At 39.7% G+C, this 22,042-nt stretch overlaps 1 protein-coding gene across 7 annotated transcripts in view; it reads right to left on the bottom strand.

Moving 5' to 3' along the window:
• ARHGEF28 (Rho guanine nucleotide exchange factor 28) overlaps nucleotides 1–22,042 on the bottom strand; it is a 117,863-nt gene that overhangs the window by 22,218 nt on the left and 73,603 nt on the right. For 4 of the 7 annotated variants that reach the window (XM_032096682.1, XM_032096685.1, XM_032096686.1 and 1 more), the window contains 20 exons: nucleotides 21,171–21,243; nucleotides 20,537–20,660; nucleotides 19,059–19,191; nucleotides 18,634–18,689; nucleotides 17,095–17,146; nucleotides 16,412–16,559; nucleotides 16,186–16,307; nucleotides 15,158–15,298; nucleotides 14,437–14,687; nucleotides 13,400–13,522; nucleotides 12,891–13,008; nucleotides 11,751–12,005; nucleotides 10,792–10,868; nucleotides 9,937–10,115; nucleotides 9,175–9,269; nucleotides 8,126–8,308; nucleotides 5,440–5,571; nucleotides 4,751–4,836; nucleotides 1,325–1,363; nucleotides 1,188–1,235 (listed from right to left, as the gene is read on the bottom strand). In XM_032096682.1, the coding sequence (XP_031952573.1) occupies nucleotides 1,188–1,235; nucleotides 1,325–1,363; nucleotides 4,751–4,836; nucleotides 5,440–5,571; nucleotides 8,126–8,308; nucleotides 9,175–9,269; nucleotides 9,937–10,115; nucleotides 10,792–10,868; nucleotides 11,751–12,005; nucleotides 12,891–13,008; nucleotides 13,400–13,522; nucleotides 14,437–14,687; nucleotides 15,158–15,298; nucleotides 16,186–16,307; nucleotides 16,412–16,559; nucleotides 17,095–17,146; nucleotides 18,634–18,689; nucleotides 19,059–19,191; nucleotides 20,537–20,660; nucleotides 21,171–21,243 (2,435 nt within the window). The remainder of the gene's footprint in view (nucleotides 1–1,187; nucleotides 1,236–1,324; nucleotides 1,364–4,750; nucleotides 4,837–5,439; nucleotides 5,572–8,125; nucleotides 8,309–9,174; nucleotides 9,270–9,936; nucleotides 10,116–10,791; nucleotides 10,869–11,750; nucleotides 12,006–12,890; nucleotides 13,009–13,399; nucleotides 13,523–14,436; nucleotides 14,688–15,157; nucleotides 15,299–16,185; nucleotides 16,308–16,411; nucleotides 16,560–17,094; nucleotides 17,147–18,633; nucleotides 18,690–19,058; nucleotides 19,192–20,536; nucleotides 20,661–21,170; nucleotides 21,244–22,042) is intronic. The other 3 variants (XM_032096683.1, XM_032096689.1, XM_032096684.1) reach the window with 2 other exon arrangements.

Raw genomic sequence — 22,042 nt, 5'->3', positions numbered from 1 at the left:
TCAGTGCAAGCATAAACCTGCAGCTTAGTCATCATTTCAGGTTTGATGTTCCTGTTTTACAGGCGAGAGCTCTATATTCCATCCTTCACAAAAGTGTTGTGACATTTGCATTAAAGATTGTGACATCCTCCAGCAACACAAAAACAAATAGCTGGGATTAAGAAGAAAGGAAAGCAAGAAAACCCTAGATCTGCTGAGGCACTTATTGCACCGCCTATGTTCAAGAGCTGACATGGGAACCTATTTCAGCAGACATTCCCAGAGAATTCACATAGCCCCACTGCCCTGTGCTGTCCACCCCAGAAAGTTTTTAACTTCATGCAGTGTGCAATCCTCTTTGCTCTTCCTCCAGTATTGGGTCAGTTTCAGTGATCTGTAAACAGGACAAGATCCTCTCCTTGTTTCTCTGCAATTGACTGCCCATGGTCTGAACAATTAATGCATGATCTTAAACCTTACTTTACTGTCTCTATTTGTTTTTCAATTACTCAAAAAAAATTTGCCTGAATTATAGGATTTTTATTTTGCTTTTGCATTGCTTCAATACATTTCACTTCTAAGCCCAAGGTTTCCAGGTTATTGCTAAGGTCAATAGGATCAAAAAATTAAGTATACTCAAATGAAACATTTTAAAATAGAATTATAAAACTGCAGCTAAATAAGAAAAAGTAAATTAAGACATTCAAACATAGCATAAAAGAGGCAAATGCTTCATACTAAGGCCCTACAGTATATACAAGATAATTGAGATTTAAGCATCTAAAATGGACTGAGTTTGCTATCTGAGATCCCTGGCAAAGTTACTGCTTACTACTAACCAAGAGAACAGTCTAATCAAAATACTGAATTTTTTCAATTTTTTGGACTATAATTTCAGAAATCTGTATGTGGAATGACATCAGTTCAAGTAGAGCCATCAATTTACTTTCCTGCTACATTTTTGGACTGTACAAACATCCACTTTTGGGAGGATGGACTGATCTCCAAGCAAGTTAGTATTATTCAGCTCTTAAAAGAAATCTACAACTAGAATAAAAATACATTCTGTGACTACTTATGCAACAGTCAGTTGAGATCAGTATCTATTAATGTGATGTCTAAAAGTAGGGCAACATGAAAACAAATCTTTAAAAGTAAATTATTAGGACAAATGAATTACTCTATGAAGTTAGTAGTGGAGTAGTCACCTGCATGCTGTATAAGAGACGGGTTAAGTTCTGGATTGCTTGTACAATCTAGAAAATAAAAGAGAAGGATTTTCAAAGGTTTGACCTCTGTTAACTAAATAGTTACTACATTCTATCTGAGGTTTAGATTTACTCACCTCTGTCCCTGTAGATCCTGAAATATTCATACTTCCTCCCTAAAAAAAACATATGTGAGCTTTAAAAAGTTGTTTTAAATTTTAAAATTGTATCATCTAGGTAATTTTTTTTTTAAACTAGTGGGGACCTAAGGCTAGGAAATGTGCACTGAGTCAACCCTTTATGTGGGTATGTGAAAAAAGACACAAGCAACAATCGGTGAAGACTAATAATTCATCAACAATGGAGTTTCCGTGGAAATTACTAGAGACTCTAAGCACAACTTTACAAATAAAACTATTTCATCCAGAATTTTAATCCCTTCTGACTAATGCTGCACAGAAAAGACATTTCGATTCATTTGTTTACTTGAAAGTTTTGAAATACAGTAACCAGACTTCTGTATATAAGCACAGTGGGTTTAGACTACTTACAGTGGGATGGAACAGCATGAGACTCTTCAAAAATAGAAATAATAATGTACTAAGAAACTAGCAAGAAGTCATGTTAGTGGATTACAACAAATGCCTTAGGTGCCCTGTGAGATGCTGTGTCCAGTACACTCTAGAAAACACACCAGCATGGTCACTACTGTCCTCTGCAGCAAGGCACAGCCACTTCATCCTGCTCCCTTTTCATAAGAAGCTTTCTAAATTTATGGGGTGAAGCTACCCATAATCCCTTCAGCATGAAGAATAGCTCCTCTGAGAAAGATAAGATGAAATGGTGGGAACTGTGTCAAGCGCAATCCCTTCTGAGCCTATGCTGAAAAGACTTCCTGTATTATTTTTCTCTTTTTTTTTTTTTTTCAGAGAAGCAGCTGAGAGTTTGGGGAATATTTGTTTTCTCTCTGATTCTCCTAAGTTCTCTACTGAGTCTCATTTTCCACCACAGAGAGCAAAGCATCTGCTACATTTAGATGCAATAACTGAAAATGAAAATGAGAAAGACCAGCCCCCCAACACAGCCCAACAGAGACACCCATGGGGGAAAGGGAATACCAGCTGCATCATTTCCTCCTCTACTCTTTGTCTCATTATTTCTCTGCAGTATTTGCTCCCATTCCCCTCCACCTGAGGATCTTCCCTTCCTCTTCCTCACTGCATCCACAAGCCATAGAAAAGCTCAGCTCTGCTGCGAGAAGCAGAGGATTTTGCATGATGTCTCTGTGCAGCACAAGGATGGACACAAGATAGCTCTGCTTTCCCTTAACTGGATAGTGAGCAGTGGGTAAGATGGTGACCAGCAGGGCCAAGAGGGAGAGAAAGAAGGTGATGCTGGAAGGTGGAGGAAGAGTGTACAAAGGAGAGCCTGCACACTGAAAGAGTAGAGTTTCTTTCAGGTTTTTAAGCCCTTTTGAGTTTAGAAAAGGATGTGCACAGGGGAAGGTTTATCTGGCATTGGTTTGACCACGGAGTTGCAAGTAGCCAGTCACAGTGCCCACAGTTCCCTCACTGCAGCACCACTTGAGCACTGGGAGATGAGGCTGAGGCAGGTTTAGCTGAGTTTGCACATGCCCTGCAAATCCAGATAGGAGTGAAGCAATAATTTCAGGTGTTTAACTGAAGGCCACCACCACCTCTCTGCCACTGTTCCCGATCACCTTGGTTCAGAGAGATGAGGCTGGTCACATCCCAGAGCAGGCTGCGCCGCGCTTTGGACAACGCCCACAGAGATCCAATTACAAGGCAGGAGCAGGGGAGACAAGATGGTGATCACTCCTCACAGCTGCCCACTGGGGACCCCTCATGTTGCAGGGACAATGGTCTCCCTTCCAGTGTCTAGTCAGCATCTAACCTCTGAGATGGGAGCTTTTGCTCCCTCTGCCCAGGTCTTGTTTTCCCAGGCTACTTGGGCTGAGTCTAGAGCTGGTACTCCACGCTCCGGGGCTGCACACCCACCTCCCTGCAAAGCCCTTGCCTTGCCTCTTCTCTTTGCTCATTCTGCCACCTGCCGGTAAGTCTGATTCTGACATGGTATCAGAATTGATGTATGCCTTGCCCAAAAAATAGGCCACAAATAATAGGATAATGACTTAGGGTGGAAGAGTTGGGTACAAGTCCCTCCAGCTTTATGAGCAAGCATAGCTTCAAAGTTAGAGGAAGTTGCCCAAGGCCTTCTTCAGTCAAATCCAGGAAAATCCCAAGGGTAGAGATCCCCACAACTTCTTTGGACAAACATTCCTCCTTGCTCATCCTTGCACTTTTTTTTTTCCTTGTATACACTCAGAATTTCCCTTGCTGCAACTTGTAATCTTGGATGCTCATCCTTTATCTTTGCATCTCTGAGAAAAGCCTGGCTCTATCTTCTGTATAGCCACAGTGGCAGGGTTTTCACATGGAGCTACTGGAACTTCTAATGGGCTATATCTGAGCCACTCTACCCTCTCTAGGTTGTTCTATTTCTCTTCACCTAGCTTCTCTGCTCCCTCACTTGGACTTTCGTTTTCAACCTATTTCTTCACTCACATTCTTCATCCTTCCTCCCTCTGTCAGCAGTCTGATAAGATGATACAGAGCTAAACATAACGTGAGATTATAGAGAGATTAGTGTATTAGCAAGAGTATTCCCAATATAGAAAACAAACAAACCCAAGGTTTCAGGCACACAAGCCCTCTTTCAGACCTGATGCAAGGACAGTATGTTAATGCTAATTAACTCCTTTTCTAGGCAAAGGTTTCTTTCCATTTCACATTCTGTATCTTATCTTCTTGTATCTCCCCTTTAGTCCTTTTGTGATTCTTATTCTCCACCTAAGAACTACACTATTAGAGTTGACTTTATTTCCACACAGTAATTCACATTGCTTACTCCAACACTCTGTTGCTACATAAAATTTGTCATTCCTAATTTTGTCCAGAACTGATTTTTGGTTCTGCTTTTCTACCCGGATTTGCTTATCAACTATAGGACTTTGCAAAATGGGCACTTCCTCTTCTATTCTCTAATTGCTCCATTTTTAAAAATTCAAAATTCTGAAGCAAGCTGGTGTAAAAACATCCATCCTATTTTATGCGCTTGTTCTCAGGACGAAGTTCTTCCAATGCACAAGTCTTCCTTGCATTAGCTGAGGACTGTCACTGCAGGAGACTTTCATCATCCTGTGAATAGGAGGAGGGAGTAGAGGAAATACTATTGTCAGCTCCACAGATATGCATCTATTGAATGATGACAGCAGAGAACCAGGCTCGTAAGTGGCCCATACAAGTGGTTTGAAAACACTGCCTGTTGTTACAACTCACTGACCCTAAGCCTTCCAGGAAAATTGTTCTGTGCTTGGATTGTTTAAGACTGCTTTTAAAAATTTTATTAATAATTGCAGTGACCTCTATTAAACTGAATTACCTGGATCTGAGTGAAATTCCCCGTAAAAATTTGGACAGTATGTACAGGCACAGTGCCCAGACTGCTATGTGCAATGCAAGAAGAAAAACTGGTTACAATACCTTATCCTCAAGACTGGCACCTGCCACTTCCTCCTCAACACTGAGATTGATTTCTGGTGATTCTTCAATTTCTTTTCTTTCTGCATCTAACAAATAAAGGCCCAAGAAAATGCAAAAGAAAGGTATCAAAGCGTATCCTAACTAGTAAAACAAAGAGCATGCTTTTTTACAGCTACTTAGGATAGTGAGAAAGTGATTTTTATTATTTGGAGTTACATAATGGATCCTAGGCTGGGGAAAAACAAATTTGGAAGCCAGGATGGCACAGGTGGCCCAATCCAGTTTTTCTACCTTAAAAATTAGCACTATTTCACATATGAAAGTTTGGAAATAAGTGTAACCATAACATTAAAACTGCTCTGTAGCAGTGTTTTTTACACAACTGTATTTGCAATTTTGTTGTGAGAAATTAATACTACCCTTTGCAGCTGAAATTATTGGAATCTCAATCCTGGTTTTCAAGCCTCCTGACAAAAAGGGAAATGGCCTATACTGCAAAACAGACTTGCTGTAGAGTTGAACAGCAATGATAAGAAAGTGTACCTCCAACAAAGTTATATAACAATTTACACTACCTGAGCATTTGCCAAAAGGCAACTTTTATGACATTATTTTCTATTGATTCTGTCCTAGACCACAGAGGCTTTCCAAAAAACTCTGAATATGTAAAAGCATCAAATTTTACTCACCACCAGCAACAGATTCCAAGATTTCATTGGCAGTGAACGTACACTTCACAGTTAATTCTTCAGTACTTTCCTCTGGTGATCTGTCTGTTTCACTCACTTGTGATGTTGTTACAGCGACATGGAGACTTTCAACTAAAGAGGAAAACATACAGAATTACAGAGGCCCCTTAAATAGTTCCTTAGTGCATAAATCAATGACATAGAATTGATTGACCATGGAATAATTTAGCTTGCAAGGGACTTTAAGAGGTCACCTAGTCCTACACCCCACTCAAAGCTGGTCAATTTAAATTGTGTTGATCAGAGCTTTGAACACGTAAGCCTTTAACACCTCCAAAGATGGAAACTTCAAAGTCTTCCTGAGCAATCTGTTCCCGTTTTTTAACACTCTCATGGCATATAATTTTTCATTTCAGTTAATTGGCATATTCTGTGTTTCACCACAAGACCATTGTCTCACATCCATGTGTCCTTTTATCGTCATATGCCTCTGCAAAAAATCTGGCTTCTCTATATCCTCCCATTAAGCAGTTGCGGACAGTAATGAGATCCCACCAAGTCAACTACCTTAGCTTCTCTTCAGATGTCATGTACTCCAGCCCTCTAATCATCCTGGTACCTTTCACTGGATTTGCTCTACTTTGTCAATGTCACTCCTCTCCAGGGAAGTGCAGTATTGGTCATGGCACTCCAGACAGGACTCACGAGAGGTAAGTAGAGGAAGAATCACCTCCCTCAACTTGCTGGCAACTCTCCTCCTACTGCAGCAGCCTAGAAAGAAGTTGGCCATCTTTGCCACAAGGGCAACTGCTGCCTCATGGTCAACCTGCTGTTGAGTACGACTCCCAGGTCCACTTCCATAAAGGTATTTTCTATCTAATTAGTGTCCAGCCTGTACCAACACACAGGATTACATCACCTGAGATACAGGACTTTGCATTGGTATTTGTCAAATGTCTAGGTGCTCCTCTTAGCCCATTTTCCCAGTCTGTAGAGGTATCTCCAGCTCACTGAACACTCCACCTCATTCGATGACAGTCATGAATTTGCCAAGAGTGTTGTCAATTCTGAGGTCAACTGCATTAATAAATATGTTGCGCACTACTGGTCTCAGGATACATCCCTAAGGGAATCCCCTAATAACATGATACCAACTGGACATCGTAGGACTGACCCCTTGAGCCCAGCAGTCCAGCCTGTCTTCCATCCAGTTAAGCAGTTGACATCAATTCTGATGTAAGGATACTACAGCCAGTGCAAACAGCGTTGAAGGTCTGAGAGATGTCCAGGTAGCCAACATGCACTCTTTTCTCACCATGAAACCTGTCAGGTTAGTCAGACACTACTGCTGTAATTAATCCATGACAGCTGCTCCAAATTTTCTTTCTGTCTTTCAGATTCTTGGAAATGCCTTCTAGGAGGTGAGACTGACTATTTTTTAGTTCTCTATATATTCCCTCTTGAAGGAGAATGTGAGGTTTGCTTTCTTCGAGTCATCAGGAACCTCTCCTGATCACTGTGACCTTTCAAAGCTGACAGAAAACAGCCTCACAGTGACATTGGCCAGCTCCCTGAGCAGCATTGGATTTATCCCATCTCATCTCATGGATTCGCGTATATCTAATTTGCTTAAGCACTCTGTAATTCTATCCTTCTCTACAACAAGCAATGCTTTATTCCTATAGAGTCTGCTATTAGCTCAGGGACTTAGTATTTCCATCCTGGATAATGATCCCCACAAATTGTCTACAGTGTAAGTAACTGTAAGCTTCCACAGAGTATTGTAGAGTCCTGAAATCCAAGACATCATCAACATCAAAAACAGCATGAGAGAAAGTGAAAAATAAAGAAGTGGACAGAATAAAGGTGTGTAATAAGTATAGGCTGCTGCCATTTTAACTATTTTCTGTTTCATCACTGACTTATAGTACCCTACACAAGTTAAATCAATTTTATCAATAAAACGCTCTTTGACTTACTTATGATGATGAATACCAAGCTCCACTGCTTTATAGGTTGAAATGTTGTTAGTAGCACACAGTTCTCAATTTAGGTGATGCTAGAATCAGGACTCAGTTTACCAGGACCCTTTTCAGCTGAGTTTAGCGGAAGTTTAGCTGAAGTTCCAGCTAGGCAAGCTATCTACAAATACCATTCCCTTCCTTCCTTCACAGGACAGCACTGTAGATGGTGCAACTACCTATCAACTCCCTGTCAGATAGCAGGCAGAGAAAAAAGGGCTCTTAGAGCAATTGTGGAGGTGTTTCTCGGTAAAAATTTGATTTGCTCTGTATATGATCATACAGGATTCTGATCTGACATCAAAATCAGCCAAGGTAGGTGAAGGTCGGGGACCAGGTGCAATATCATACTGCAACTCCTGATGTGCTTCACAGAGCTGTACTGCAAGGACAGCTAACAACCTAACACCACACTCCTGCCTGTTTACATTTGATGCTATGCCCTAAACATATCCTTTATTTTGCAGTCTGGCAGGTACCGTCTCCTGTATCTGACAAGAATAAACTTGACAGATTTCTCTTCTACACCCTTTGGCAATTTTTGACACTGCCAACTCTTGAGACCCAACAGAATTGCAACACAAGGCAACATGGCTGCACTTTGTTACCTTAAAATACCTGCCCATGTGAAGAGCCACCAATCTGCTCTTCCCATGAAAACTCACCTTCCCTGAGTGCTGCTGCCAGCAGTGAGGCAGCCTGTGGAGTTTCTCCAGAATCGGGTTTGATAAGTAGGTGAGGTTCTACGTGGACATCGTCAAACCCACACATATCTCCCAGTTCTGCATAGATACGCAACTTTTCTTCTAAATGACTGCATATTTGCTGGTCTTGGTTACTCAGTGATTCTGTAACCAAAATTGAACAGTGTAAAATTGAAAACTGTATTAGAAATTTTATCCTGCAGGGAAAGCATGTTGCCCATTCACCTTTCTAATCTTTATGCCACACAGAAAGTGCTAATTCAAGTTATGATTCTTTTAAGTGACCAGGAGCCAAATTCAGCCAAGTTCATCCCATAGTCTGTCCAAACGAAAGCTAACACACACCCAAAGCCCTAGCCTGATGAGGTGGCCTTGGCTGCCCTCTCTGGCCCTCATTACTCCTGTTGCACTCACAATGACAAGTCAGTGCTTCTGGAAAAGCACTTGGCTCATGTGTGGTAATTCAGGGCCTCAACATCAAAAGAACACCTACTTTGCGCAGAGGATGCCCTTTCCTGTGGCTCTCAATAGGACAGACATTGCTGCGATTTCTCTCCTCAAAGCAGTATAAAGATGTGGGAGTTAGGTGTAGGGGCACCAAGGAAGTAGAATTTATGCTATTAGCTGTATTTTCAGATAAAAATAATAGCAGCAAAGGACAAAGTGCCATAAACAAGCACAAAGCCACACAACTGTAAAGATTCAAGGTATTATCAGAACTACCTGGTCCTGATGCTAATCTGTGAAATTCAGTGTTTGTTTTGAAAATACCCATTTTTATTTTTTCTTTTTTTGCTTATGGCAATGTAGCAAAAACATTAAAGTGTTTGGAAAACACATGCTTCTCTTTTGATACACTCACATTATACCATCAGACCACCCCATCTGTCTCTGCTGTGACTCTGACTGTTGAGCCACTCTGAACCCTCCAGCCAATATGGGTTCATGATTAATTCATCCTGAATTCTAAGGATGTCAGAGCTCTCAGAGCAACAGGAAAGGTACCACACCTTGATATTTCTGAATTTTGTATGCCTTGGCCTCAGCAATACGTCTGTCCTCATCAGACTCACTCATTTTTACTTCTTCTTCTTCCTCTGGACAACTTCAAAGATGAAAGACAAAGGTGGATAAAGCAAAACTGCACATCATCTGTTCATCTTCAATACAATATTATGTTCACAATAAACAGAACACAACACCAGCACCTTTTGCAATAATCCAGAAGCATGCCACTTGTCAGCCTCTTTAAGAGGCAGTAAGTGGACAGAAAGCAGACTGAAGGGCTTGTTTTTACTGTGGTAAGGCTGCACTGTGCAGAGAGAGAGTGGCTGGCACACACACAGGTTTGCTGTCCTAAGGATAAGCTTGGGCCCCATCAGAAGCAATGTTTTCCCCACCATTCTTAATAAGCTGATGCCAAGATAACAGGCATGATTTGTGATTTCCTCCAAATGGTTGTATGGGACACCTGCAGGACTCTCTAAGGCAGCCAGTGCCAAAGGCAAAGGTGAGGGAAGGCTGTCACAATAGTGGTAAGGATGTTTAATGAGGAGCAGAAAGGGTATGCTGATTCAGTGGGAAACCAGGAGGAATATGGGGAAGTGTGGCAGGAGCAATGAAGAGGTTTTGGCACCTTGAGCTCAGAGAAAACCCAAACTCACAGATGGACCCAGTGCAATGCAGAATAAAGAGCATGCTGCCATGAATATCCAACAAACTTCTCATCTGCTTTGGACTGCTAGCATGAAAACCAAACTCCTTCTCCCTACCTTTCCACTGCCTCTTGAATATGCCTCATCCAATTGTTACGTTCTTCTTTGGAACTGGTATGAACCTCATACATCTCAGGCCCTGCAGATGAAGCACTGATCAGGAACATCCCCCTTTCTTCGTTGGCTACTTCTCTTACTATGAGCCTCTGAAGGGAGATAACAGAAGGTTTCTGGTCCTGGAGGAAACAGTCAAAGCACACACATAAATAAATTACTTTCTTATAAAACACCACACTCTAGGAAGAACATAATTTTTCAATTCATTGGACTAACTCTAGTCCTGGCATAGTCAGGCTACTGAAAGTTTTGAGTAATCACACATCTTTTTAAACTGTTCTTTAAAATACATTATACAGTTAACAAACAAATTAAGCACTAGATATGTGCTACAAAGAAAATCTCAGAGGCTCAATCATACTGAGACACAATATTCATATAATGTTCATATTTATATAGCTTGAGAACTTCTTTCCATGACCTTTCATATCTTTTATGTGTGTTTACTGCTGTATTTTCAGTAACAATTATTCTTCTGTTTGTTTTACCAAAAACTAAAATTTATATTAGACAACTGAAAGAGCCTGCATTACTTCCCACCTTCACAATCATGTAAGTATAATACTAAAGATATAATTCTGTTATTGTCATCCTTCTTCATTTAAAAAAAAAAAAAAGATTTTTGGAAACAAACTTAATTTTCTATATACTGACATATTACAGTTCTGAACACAATACCAGGATTTCAGAAAAAATAAAAGTTATGTGGGAATGACCCAGATAACGACCTAATTTTTGAGAAATATACAAATAAATGAGCAATGTATGTGTTCAAATATCTGATAATATACTCACAACAGCTGCAAAGATGTATTTTTGATCCTTTTCTTGTAAGAACAGTAGTACATCAGTTAGAAGCAGAGCTAAGGTGTCTTAAAATGAGAAAAGGAAAATAATGGCTTTCAATTAAAATTAGTACAATCAGTGTTAAATTCTTATTTTATCTGATGAAGAAATATAGAATCCTACAGGAAACTAAACAGGAAATATCTGAATTAGCCCACAGTCTGCATGAAGCACTTGCTCATCCTTGCTTTGTATCTCCCAGGAAAGAGCACCATGCTGGAGCACTGGCCCAGGGAAAGAACAAATCCTTGCACCAATGGCAGTACAGCTTCCCTAAGCCATTCACCTGGCAAAGACTACCTCACATAAACCTTGCTTTGCCTGTGCTGTAACATACACTCACAGCACCGTAGTACACTGGTAAAAGCATTTGTAGAATAATGATGAACAGACAGCTTTATAAAGTTGTACAGCAAATACTAGTGTGCCCCAAAAAACCCCAACCCCTAATATGTGATTAACACCAAAAATCAAATTCTGAGCTTGCATGTAAAACTGTAGTCCAGCCAAATGTGGCTTTAGAATTTCTTTTCTACTATGGATGTCTCATTACCACTGAATTTTTTAGTAAATTATTTTCAATAGCAAATACTGGAAACAATAAAAATGTACAAGTCCAAACACTGTATTATGAAATGAAATTGAAAAACAGAAAACTAGAAGAAGGGGACTGGAAGAAGAAATACAGATGACATTGTATGTTAACTTGTGTTCTTATGCAGATTACTCACAAACCATGGCAGCTTCTGGAACTGATCTTCCAGCAATTAGTGGGATATTCACAGTACCATTACCCCAGACATTCTTATTTGCAATATAGCACAGTAAAGTATATTCCCTCTTTAACCAGTCTTCAAATGTTATTTGCAAATAAAGAGATAAAGGACTTTACTGCTCAGATGAAATACCTTTGAACCGACCAGTTGCTGTCTTCCAATACACTAAACCTTCGTGAAGAAGTATCCTCTCTTTCCTCATCAAGTCTTGCTTCCTAAAAACATGGCCATTTTTCAGCTTTGTATATGTTTTGTTTTCAGTTCTACAGAGAATTTCCAACAGTTTTTGCTTTTTTTCATACTCATTCACTTTCAAATCTACTGCTGCAATTATATCCTTAATTAGACGAAGGGCTTTGCATAGGTCTTTTTGTTCTTCTGTTCCTCCTGTATGAAACAAAAACAAACAACATGATACTAGTCAGCATGTTCAAGAGAAGATATAATTCCTTATTTTCTGGAAACAACCAGCATGATCCAAAGCTTAAATTGATACATTTGTTATTGTAAGTTGAACCTGGCAACCATCTGACTAGAATTATTAAAGGTATATATACCTTTGTTTGACTCACCTATTAAAAGATGACCTGTACCTCAGATTCGTTCGTTAGCCAAAACAACATGTTGAATAGTTTCTGACAAATTTATGAGGTGTAAGCACTTTAAAAAAAATCAGCAGCTAAGCAAATCATATAGTATATTACTTTTCTGGCTAAGTAAAAGAACCCTTGAAACAGAATTGCAAGTACAAAGGATTTGCATTGGTACATGCAACTTCCTTCAATGCTCGTTTACTACCCATGTGGGGGGCAATATCTCTAAGTTAATAGTATTTGTAAAATGTTCTACTAAGTTCCAGAGGTCATTCAAGCTTTGTCTGAAAAAACAGAGAGTAATTTATGAAATGTCTGCCTAGACCTCCTTAGAAAAGAGTCCTCCAGAATTAATTCCAAAGGTACAGATGTGTATCTGAGCTAGTTCACATCCTCTAGTCAAGGTCTTTTCCTAAAACAAGTATGCTCATCTGGACTTCTATGGCTTACCTGGCTGGAATATCAGAAATCTTCACAGCCCAGCCTTGACAAGGCCCATACAGACCAGACAACCCTGTTTAGGTGACATTTGACTGAGCAGTAGTTATTTATGCTGCTCTGGTTCTATCTCAATAGAGCAGTGAATTTAATCTTTTGTGATATTGTAGCTGTGCAAATTCCTTACGTTAGAAATGTGCTAGGATTTCAGACGTGAAACAACACTTCAGCTTTTGTTCACCTTTTGAGTATTGCAGTATCCTTTCAACCAGAACAGGGTATTTGGTGATCCGCTGGGTGACGAGCAAAATGCACTCAGGGATTCCTCGGCGTCGTGCCAACATGTTACTATTTCTCAGCTGCACAGATACAAATACATACCTTAAGTAGTAAATGCATATTAAACCACAAATTGACTAATAAGAAATATGATCTAAAAACATTAGAATAAGTTAAAACAAATGCTGGTAATCTGAACCATCCCCAAGGAACAGTTGCTGTGCTGAGGGATGAGGCGTACTATAACAGGAACATGTGTGTAATACACACTGGATGCCAAAGCATTCTAAAGTTTGAAAGAAAACTGTGATTTATCAGCTCACTAGTTAAGGAGGAAAAAACTTTTGCCATTTTTATTAGCTATTAAAAGTGAGTTACTGAATATAATTCCAATCCTAAATCTAAGTAGAAGCTATGTACCTTTTTCCTGAGCCTTTTGTCAATAGTGCTCGTGATTCCACATTAACTTACTTTAATAAAATTCTGGAACTTCTTGTTTTGTTGCAGCTCCTTGAAGAGATTAACAGCTTCTTTCTGATGGCTACAAAACTCTCCATATATTTTCTCCATTTTAGTTGCATTTTCCTCTGAAAACTGAAGAAAGTAATAAGTGAATTGTGCTCAACATTATATCATATACAGGAAATTGTATACCTTTTAACTAATGAATTTTGTACCAATAGGGAACTGGTTTATCAAGTTCTCTGAATTTCACAAACAGGGCCCACCACAACAGAATGAAAATAGGCTAGATGTTTTTAGGAGCAAGAAGAAGAACGTAGGCTGGAGAGAGAGCAAGCAACCTCCACCGTAGTCTTGCTGGTAACAGCTAGAACATTTTAACAACATTTCCTTCACCTCTTTTCAAACACAACCCTCTGAGGTTCATTTACTTTGGTCTGATCTCCACACTGCTCCTAGACAAGGTAACAGCTCAGCTCTTTATGTCAGTGGAGTGAAAACAGACTGACCAAAGGTGAAAAGCTACATCTCCCTTTCACAAGGAACGGAAGTGTGAATGCCAAGCTATCAGTCAGCTGTTCTTCAGCCACGGGAAACACCTTGCAACCAACCCTTCCCTAGGGAGCAGTATCCTGATATGTAACATGCCAGACCACTACAAGAAATTAATAGGTAGTTTCATTTCCATTACCAGTGAGATCTTCACATCCCTGCTCAGCTGTTAAAAATGTGAATCCATTGCTTGCATTTTTTGCAGTCCATAGTATGACAGCAGCCTTCTACTGTAAACAGGACCAAGTTCATCACTTTCCTTGTCACTCATACCACATAGGGAGAAGTCCACCCCAAGTTCATCACAGTCACCTGACAATAATGATTTGTTTTCACATTGCTATTTCATCCTGAAATAGTCAGGGGAGGACAAATTTTGAATCTTTTTGAGGCAACCATAACTGTCTTCTTGCCCACAGAAGTTTCGGAGTAAAAAAATTGTTTAAATTGGGAACCCTGAGCACTTAAAGGATTAAAAGAGCTGATGCCTCTACCTGCTGCACAAGGATGTCTCCAATTCTGTTGATGACAAAATTACGCTCACTCCCTGCCTCACATGATTCCTGCCGTCTGTCCTTCATTCTGCAGAAGAATTGCTTGTGTATCTCCAGTAGCTCATCTAAGCAGGGGAATATTCTGTCCACCATGCTGTGGTCAAGTTGTAGTTCTTCCTTCATCCCTTTCCGGAATATTTCAGACATAATGAACAGGGTATGGATGTGATGTACTTCTGTTTGCATCAACTCTGTGGTATAAAAGAAAAGAGCACAGTGTAGTAATCCCCTGAATATTCTGCACACCTTCTAAGATAGAGTTCAGTCTGTCAAATGCACAGTCATAGCTCCTTTTTCTCTGTGAGCCTCAAACCTAATAGATTATGTCAGTAGGAAGACTTAATTTATCTGGCTCTGACACAATTCTCTCTGTATGCACTGAACAAGCTGTGGTTGTAATTGCTTTAGCTTTTGAGGGGATTGGATAGGTCCCTTCCAATTTCAACCATTCTGTGAACAGGCTAGGCATGTCTCTGGTAGCCATTACTATCCATTTCTTTAGTTCTAGGACACATTGTAATTTGTGATAAAAATGTTCTTTGAACTTTCCTATTGTTTTAAGTTGAAGCATTTGTTCTTCTGGACATAAACCATGTAGGTTCCCTCTCTATTTGATACACCAAATTGCTTTCAAACCTACACAAATCTTTGAAATACTGACCAAATATGACATCCTGCCGCTTGACAACATCCTTTTCTTGCTTGCTACAGAACATCGGATCCACGACAAGACTCCAGGACTCTGCCTCAAACTCTTCTGCATCTGTGCAGAGATCAGTCCACTGAGACAAATCCACATCATCTATGACAAAATTTATATTTCTTTAACACCACACATGTAAAGAGTAAGGGAATTCCCTTGGCACATGCAGATCTATTCATATAGTAAGGGGAACACATCACAGAGATAACTATAGGTAAGACTTCTGCAAACACTGGCACCGGCTTTACTGCAGCAAAGTTTGTCAGATGTCAATATCATTACCAAAGTGTTGAATTGTTTTTGTGACAGAAGGGGAGAAGAATAATAAAAAAAAAACCACTCTTCTTTCCTCAGATTAAATCTTTTTTATAACTCTTTGCTTGAAGAAACTTTTTAAAATTTAAAAATAAAATTCAACATTTCCAACAGCAAATGTCCAGTGAGTGGTATTTGCACCATTCTATGTGAGTGAATGCCCTTCAGCTTTCAAATTCAGTCTCCCACCTAGCTACAGAAAAAACCTGTCTCTATTTGCTTCACAAGGCTATGTAGCTATCATAGGAGCACAGCTCACCAGTAGGAGGTAAGAATTTGGGGCTACTGAGGAAATACAAGTGTTGCAGGTTTATAGTTTGCAATGGACACTGTCAACGGAGTCGACTGGATGAGTGCATAAGAAAAGTGTATTACTGTTCTGTTTCTGCAAGGATGCCCAGTACATTTATCCCTGTTATTTTAAAATGGTAACAACATACTAAAATATTCTAGAAGTTATAAAATAGTTAGTTATGAGGAAGAAAGGAAAAGTTCTCTTTTAAGACTAATGTGTTTGATTTCATCATTTTAATGAGGGACACAACTTGTAACTATCAAAAACAGGTGCTCTTTTAGAAGATGAAATGTCTTCCTAAATGAGCTAAGGAGTTTTTCTGGTTTTCACTTTCCAATACCAGCTATAAGATGCAACATCTGTGCAATATTCTCACCTTCCATTATAAAAGCATCCATTGAAGAAAAGGCCCCTAATGCTTGTAACATCTCTTCAGACTGTGACTTGGACCTCCAGGGGCTAGTCTCGGAGTCTTGTTCAGAAAATTGTGTAGCTCTTCTACAGCAGAAATAAAAAAATCCCACATTTATTTCCTGGTTTCAGTTTTTCTAGAAATGCTGAAGGATGTATTTAGCATAGTCCATTGGCAACTGCCCTTCTACCTTTCCAAACTGGCGCTGGGGACACTTTTAGACAAGAAGTACGGCTGTTGTGAGGCTTCCCTCTTTCCAGGAGACAGTCCAATAGGCACGGAGGAAGAAGGATGCACTGAGGATTGAACCATCTGTGAAATGTCTCCAGGCAGGGCATCTGTGAGGCAAAGCACAACACAATATTTTGACAAACAATGAATTTGTCATTGTTTGACAGAGTATGTCATCAACAGCGCCCTTATACTGAGAAATGATATCTGGTGCTCATATTGACCTACACCAGGCACCAAGAATGTCTTCTTGCCAAGGTGCATGACCACAATACTCTATCACAGAATATAAAAATAAGCCTGTAGGCAATAGCCCCACTGTGGATATCATTTGATAAGAAAATAATCTCAAATCATACATGCTCTACAGGTGTGCAAATACTTGTGCACGAGGTAAACTACACAGAACTACTTTTTAGTTTTAACTGAAAATACAGTAAATTCACATGCATTTTAGTAAAGGATGAGTTAACAGTCATCTCTCAAAAAAAATTCCATTCATATTAGAGACACACACCCTTTCTTACAGATCCTGAAATGAAAATTAAAAACAGACAAATGATGCAGGAAATTTCATGCTATCAGTCCCACGATTTTTAATCAAGGCCTACCTTAGAAATGCTAGGTTTACACCTAACTTACTTGTTACACCAACTTGGGGCTTGTTTTTATTATGGTATCTCTCCTGGGATTTCTGAAAACAGAAGAATTTTTTGGAATCACATAGCTGATAATATACTTAACAGTCAAGTCAGTAACTCATTTACATATACCATCACACAAAGAGCGACAAGAAAGTGGTCCTAAATTATGGTACTAATTTCTTCCAGTAACTGATTTTATTAGTTATTGGTAGATAACAATATTCAAAGTAGAAAACTATTTGTACTACGATACAGAATTATTTATCCTAAGCAGATTGTGTTAAAACATTCTACTTTCTCTATATGAGTATTGCCTGCAAAGACTGCAAGAAAAGTGCACATTCAGGGTTTTATACTCAAATAAGATCAAAGCATTTGTGGCAGGGCACTCTCTGAGGAAGCATGGGTACCACAGGCAGAACCGCTCCCCCTTCCAAAGTGGACTTTTGCAAAATATGTAGCAAAAGCCTGATGTGCTTGGGCATATACTTCACTGCAGGTGGGTGAGTGAACATTTCCTGCACCGCATTCTTGCTGAGATGAGTTGGAGGTGGTGGGGGCTCTTGCCTCCTCTTGCAAATAACCCACCATCCCCAGGAACCAAAGCTGCCAGTTCAGCTGTCTTAACGCATTAAAGTTGCCCAGAAATTAGTGCAAGACTATGACATGAAAATTACAAACAAAATTAAACCCACCTGATTTACATACAGTTTAAGGCTTGTTTATGCTAAAGAATCAGTATGGAAACATGCTGTCCTTGCAAGCCACCATGATGCAAAACCCAGCTACACCAGAAAGATACACTCCACTGATTTGAAAAATGACCTGCATCACTGTGGCACATTTCTCTTCAAGTCTCATTTTATTTCCTGAGGGCAGTAGCCTTACACATCTGTTTTTCAATATTATGTCTTTTTTATGATAACCTCACCATGCATGCATTCCTTGTTAAAAGTTAAGGTAGTATCCATCAGCTCTAGTGCTGGTTTTGCCCTGCTCAGAAGCAGCTGAACACGGAGTAACTGCCTAGGCAGGCAGCTGTGGAGTCCCCTCCTCCAGAGAATTTCCAGAACGGATGAAACAAACACCTGCCCAAATTGTTACCTGGAAGTGAGCCTGCCCAAGGGTGAGGAGGTGGAAGAGGTCACCTGCCAGAGTGTCTTCCATCTCTGCTTTCCATTATTCCAAACTATGGAATCCTCCCTTGTACACAAGGATTCTCTTTGTGGTTTTGAGGAGCCCTTCTTTTCAATCTGTTTTGCAACCCTCCAGGCACACCATTTCACAATCTGAGCTTGAAAGTCTTCAAAAACCTAAATACTTCCTGAAACCCATTTTTGACCCCCTACTAAAAATTGTTATTCGAGCACAGTGTTTGCTCCGTTGCTCACATTAGCCATTTTGACACCCTTGCAGCCCTTTGCACACAGACACTGGGTCCAGGCAGTCTGCATGTATTTTCTTTTTTCCTTCATCATGTTTCCATTTTTCCCTTGGAAAGCAAGTATGCTCCAGTAAGATCAGTGTACGAGGTTACCTTGGTGCACACAGGAGCGCACTCCTTGCAGCTTTTATGCACAATCACACTGCAATCTGAAAGAGAAGGTACATTTCAAAGCCTGGTACCAAACAGGGTCCCCAGTCTGCAGAAAATGTACTCTGAGGCCTCAGTTTTTCCCTTTTTCAGGTTTACTTACTAAAGTAATCCTCAGGATTCTTTGATGTACAGATCCAGGCTAGAAAGAGGCTTCTGCCTAATGTGCTAGGTCTAGGAGATTGACGAGGTGCCTTCTGAATCTGTTACCTGCTGTCCTTCCTCGCTCTCCCTTGTCAACCTCAGCTCATTACATAAAGCAGGTACATCCAAATGTAGACAAGGTTTCAAACAACACACTGAACGAGGATATCAGAGCAGCATTCAGAGAACTGTAAATTCACATGTAAAAGCCAGGAGCTACTTACGAGAGCACTGCAGTGACTCCTTTCCTAGGAGAGCCTTTTCACAGACTGTACATGGGATAACTCCTGGGAAAGAACCATTTGAAAAGTTGTGCCTGGTTGGTTTCTCCTTATCTTTGGTATCTTTATTTTTTGTCTTCATCCCCAAAAACAGAGGCAGGAAAATAAATAAATAAGAAAATAAGATCAAGTAATTCAATCTTAAAAGCAATAAAATATTCCCTTATAAAACCAAATTATTCTATAATATTTATTCCCTGTCCTGGAAGACCAGCAACAGCATACTGTACTTTTACACTCAATGTTGATGAAGCCCTAAAATTATATAGGCATTGCTTTTACTGGCAGCTAGGCCTGGAAGCATTCTCAAGGAAGACTGGCAGAAATACATTTAGAAATCTACAAAAAGGGGAGGTACATGAAATAAAATTTAAGAAGCTGTTGATTCACTGCACACATGGGTATCAATGCCTACATCCCCTACATGTATACAGCTCATGCCTCTGCAGATAAAGGAGCAGTTATGCAAATTTAGACAAGCATTCTTTAGGTCTTAGAAGACACTAGAAACAACCTATTTTTAATGAGTTGTAAAAAATTTAATAAAGTCTGTCTGTTTTTACAGTACCCTTGCTGTCATAACTATACATATAGTAAGTATACTTGTAGTTACTGACTGTTATACCTTAGGAGAACACACAGACACAGGCTGCACAACCAGACATACATGCTCACAGTCAATTTTGACACTCTTGAAGATACCACCTCAGACAAACACCTTGACATCCACGTACATTAGAATGTCCTGGGGCACAGAAGGGCACACCAGGGAGTATGCAAAACTGCCAGAAGGCCAGCCAGAAAGAGCCTGTAGGCCAAGCCTGTCTTTCAAACTGCTAATTGATGCCATTAATCTAAAATTAAGATGTCTTAGAATTAAATTACCGTGTTGTAATCTACCTTCCACAGTAGGCCTGTTTGACCATGCAGGCCTCAAATCTCCAACTGTTTAGCACTAAGCAATGCTTACTTACGCAAGAAGTCCCCTTAACTTCAAATAAGGCAAATTCAGCTAACTACACCCTAACGTAGAAGCTTACACACTCAATTATTTTTTGAGAGCAATTCCAAGAAGAGGTCCATATCTCTTAATTTGATTTAACAAAGAAAATTATTTCTTAAATGCAATTAATACACTTAAATGTTCGCTAAATCACCAAACAGAAGTACTAATGACATCAAAAAATTGTTCAGCTAAGGCTGTTGTTTAAAAGGAAGGCTAGTTTTTAATACAAAGGCCATTTCAGGGTATCCTGCATATGTTTTTTTTTTTTTTTTTTAAGTGAAAATAGTTTTCCTAAGACTTCTATGGTTTTGTAATAAACAATTTATTTTTACATAAAAATTTACCTTCCATATATAATTAATTTAATTACAGTGACATAATCATGCATAATAAAAAGACATAAATCCCAACTTACCTTGCATTTATTCCGTGTGCTGGTCATCCTGTTCATCAGAAAGCTGAAAGTCCGACTCACTTTATATTTTTCAGACTCATTTTTTGAGGGTACAGCATATTTATTCCATTCCTCTTCCTGAATCCTAAAATAGAGACCAGTGAAAAAATGTTCCTCATTCCAGTGGCAACAGTCCTTTGATTAAGATATAGCAGAATCTGGACAGTGCTTGTCTCACCTAACATTTACAATGTCATGCTCTGCTGTGGGTATAACACATTACAAAAAAGATTGCTATCCCTCTATAAAAAGAGGTAACACTTGCCAATGAGCGCTCTGCATGTGCGATGTGTAACAAGCTTGCCTACATTACAGTTGGTATCAAAAGCACCCTTGCTTTTACTGCAGTGGTTTGGACATTCCTGCAGTGGACAGGAGCCCCAGCAGCAGACAGGAACCCATCCCTACTCTACAGTTCCCACAGTAAATCCCTGCTGTAGGATGTGTGTGATGAGAGCTGGGTTGAGCTTGGCACACGGTTTAGGCATGAGCTCTCAGATGCCATGGGCCTCTACACAACTTCTCAAACCCTTCGTGGGAGGGGTGCTGATGTCTCTTCCCCACACAGCTCCCTAGATGGCATTCTTGCACAAACCTGCTCCCGGCTCTCCGCGACACACACCCATACCTTTGCTCTCGGGACTGCTCGGGCAGACTGTACGCTCTCTCTGCAAGACACAAACAGCCATCGGGCACTTAGACTGCAAGGTCATCAGGTTGATTTGAAAATCATGACCTCTGCCAAGCCATAAGCTTGCCATTAAGGGTTTGCAATGTCATTTGAAAATTAGGAAGAAAAAACATACATACATTAGAAACAGCTTTTTCTAGGTTAAGACCACTTCCTACTAAGCTTTTAGTTGACAGCATCTGCCAGAACTGAGAACAGTATAAGTGAATAACAGTTTCTGCAGCCTGTTTGTAAGAATAGCAAAAAATATTTCTTTTGTTTTTCCTAACAACCCAGACTTGAATGACTCACTCTTCACTTCGCTTTTTACATCATTTTCTGTGAAATATCTTAATGACATTTTTCTAACATTTTCAGTTACACACCTTATACAGTTTTATCTATTAAAAAAATTTAAATCCTTCTACATAAAGAGGAATAGTACAACTTCAGGTACTGCATAGGATGTTTAATGTGTTAGAAATTAGTATCCTCTACAATTCTATGATCCTATAAACAGATGACTCAAGGCGATTCTTTTCACAAGCTCTCTAAAAAGCAAAATAAAAGATAAACAACTCAGCTGGGTTGTTTCAGAAGAAAATAAGCCTAAAACTATAGACACCACTGCCATTTTCAAATTAAAAGCCACTCTGCTTTGCAGACATTTTTAGCAAAGCTACCACAGGTATAGTGCAGAAAGATAAGCACTTGCCTAAGTCAAAACACCAGACTATGCTTTCTTTGAAGTTAGATACAGGCTTAAACACCCTTTGCTGAATCAGCATCTCCTCAGA

Source organism: Corvus moneduloides, chromosome Z (genome assembly GCF_009650955.1).
Source record: "Corvus moneduloides isolate bCorMon1 chromosome Z, bCorMon1.pri, whole genome shotgun sequence".
NCBI lineage: Eukaryota > Metazoa > Chordata > Aves > Passeriformes > Corvidae > Corvus > Corvus moneduloides.
This window is presented reverse-complemented; position numbering and strand designations above follow the sequence as displayed.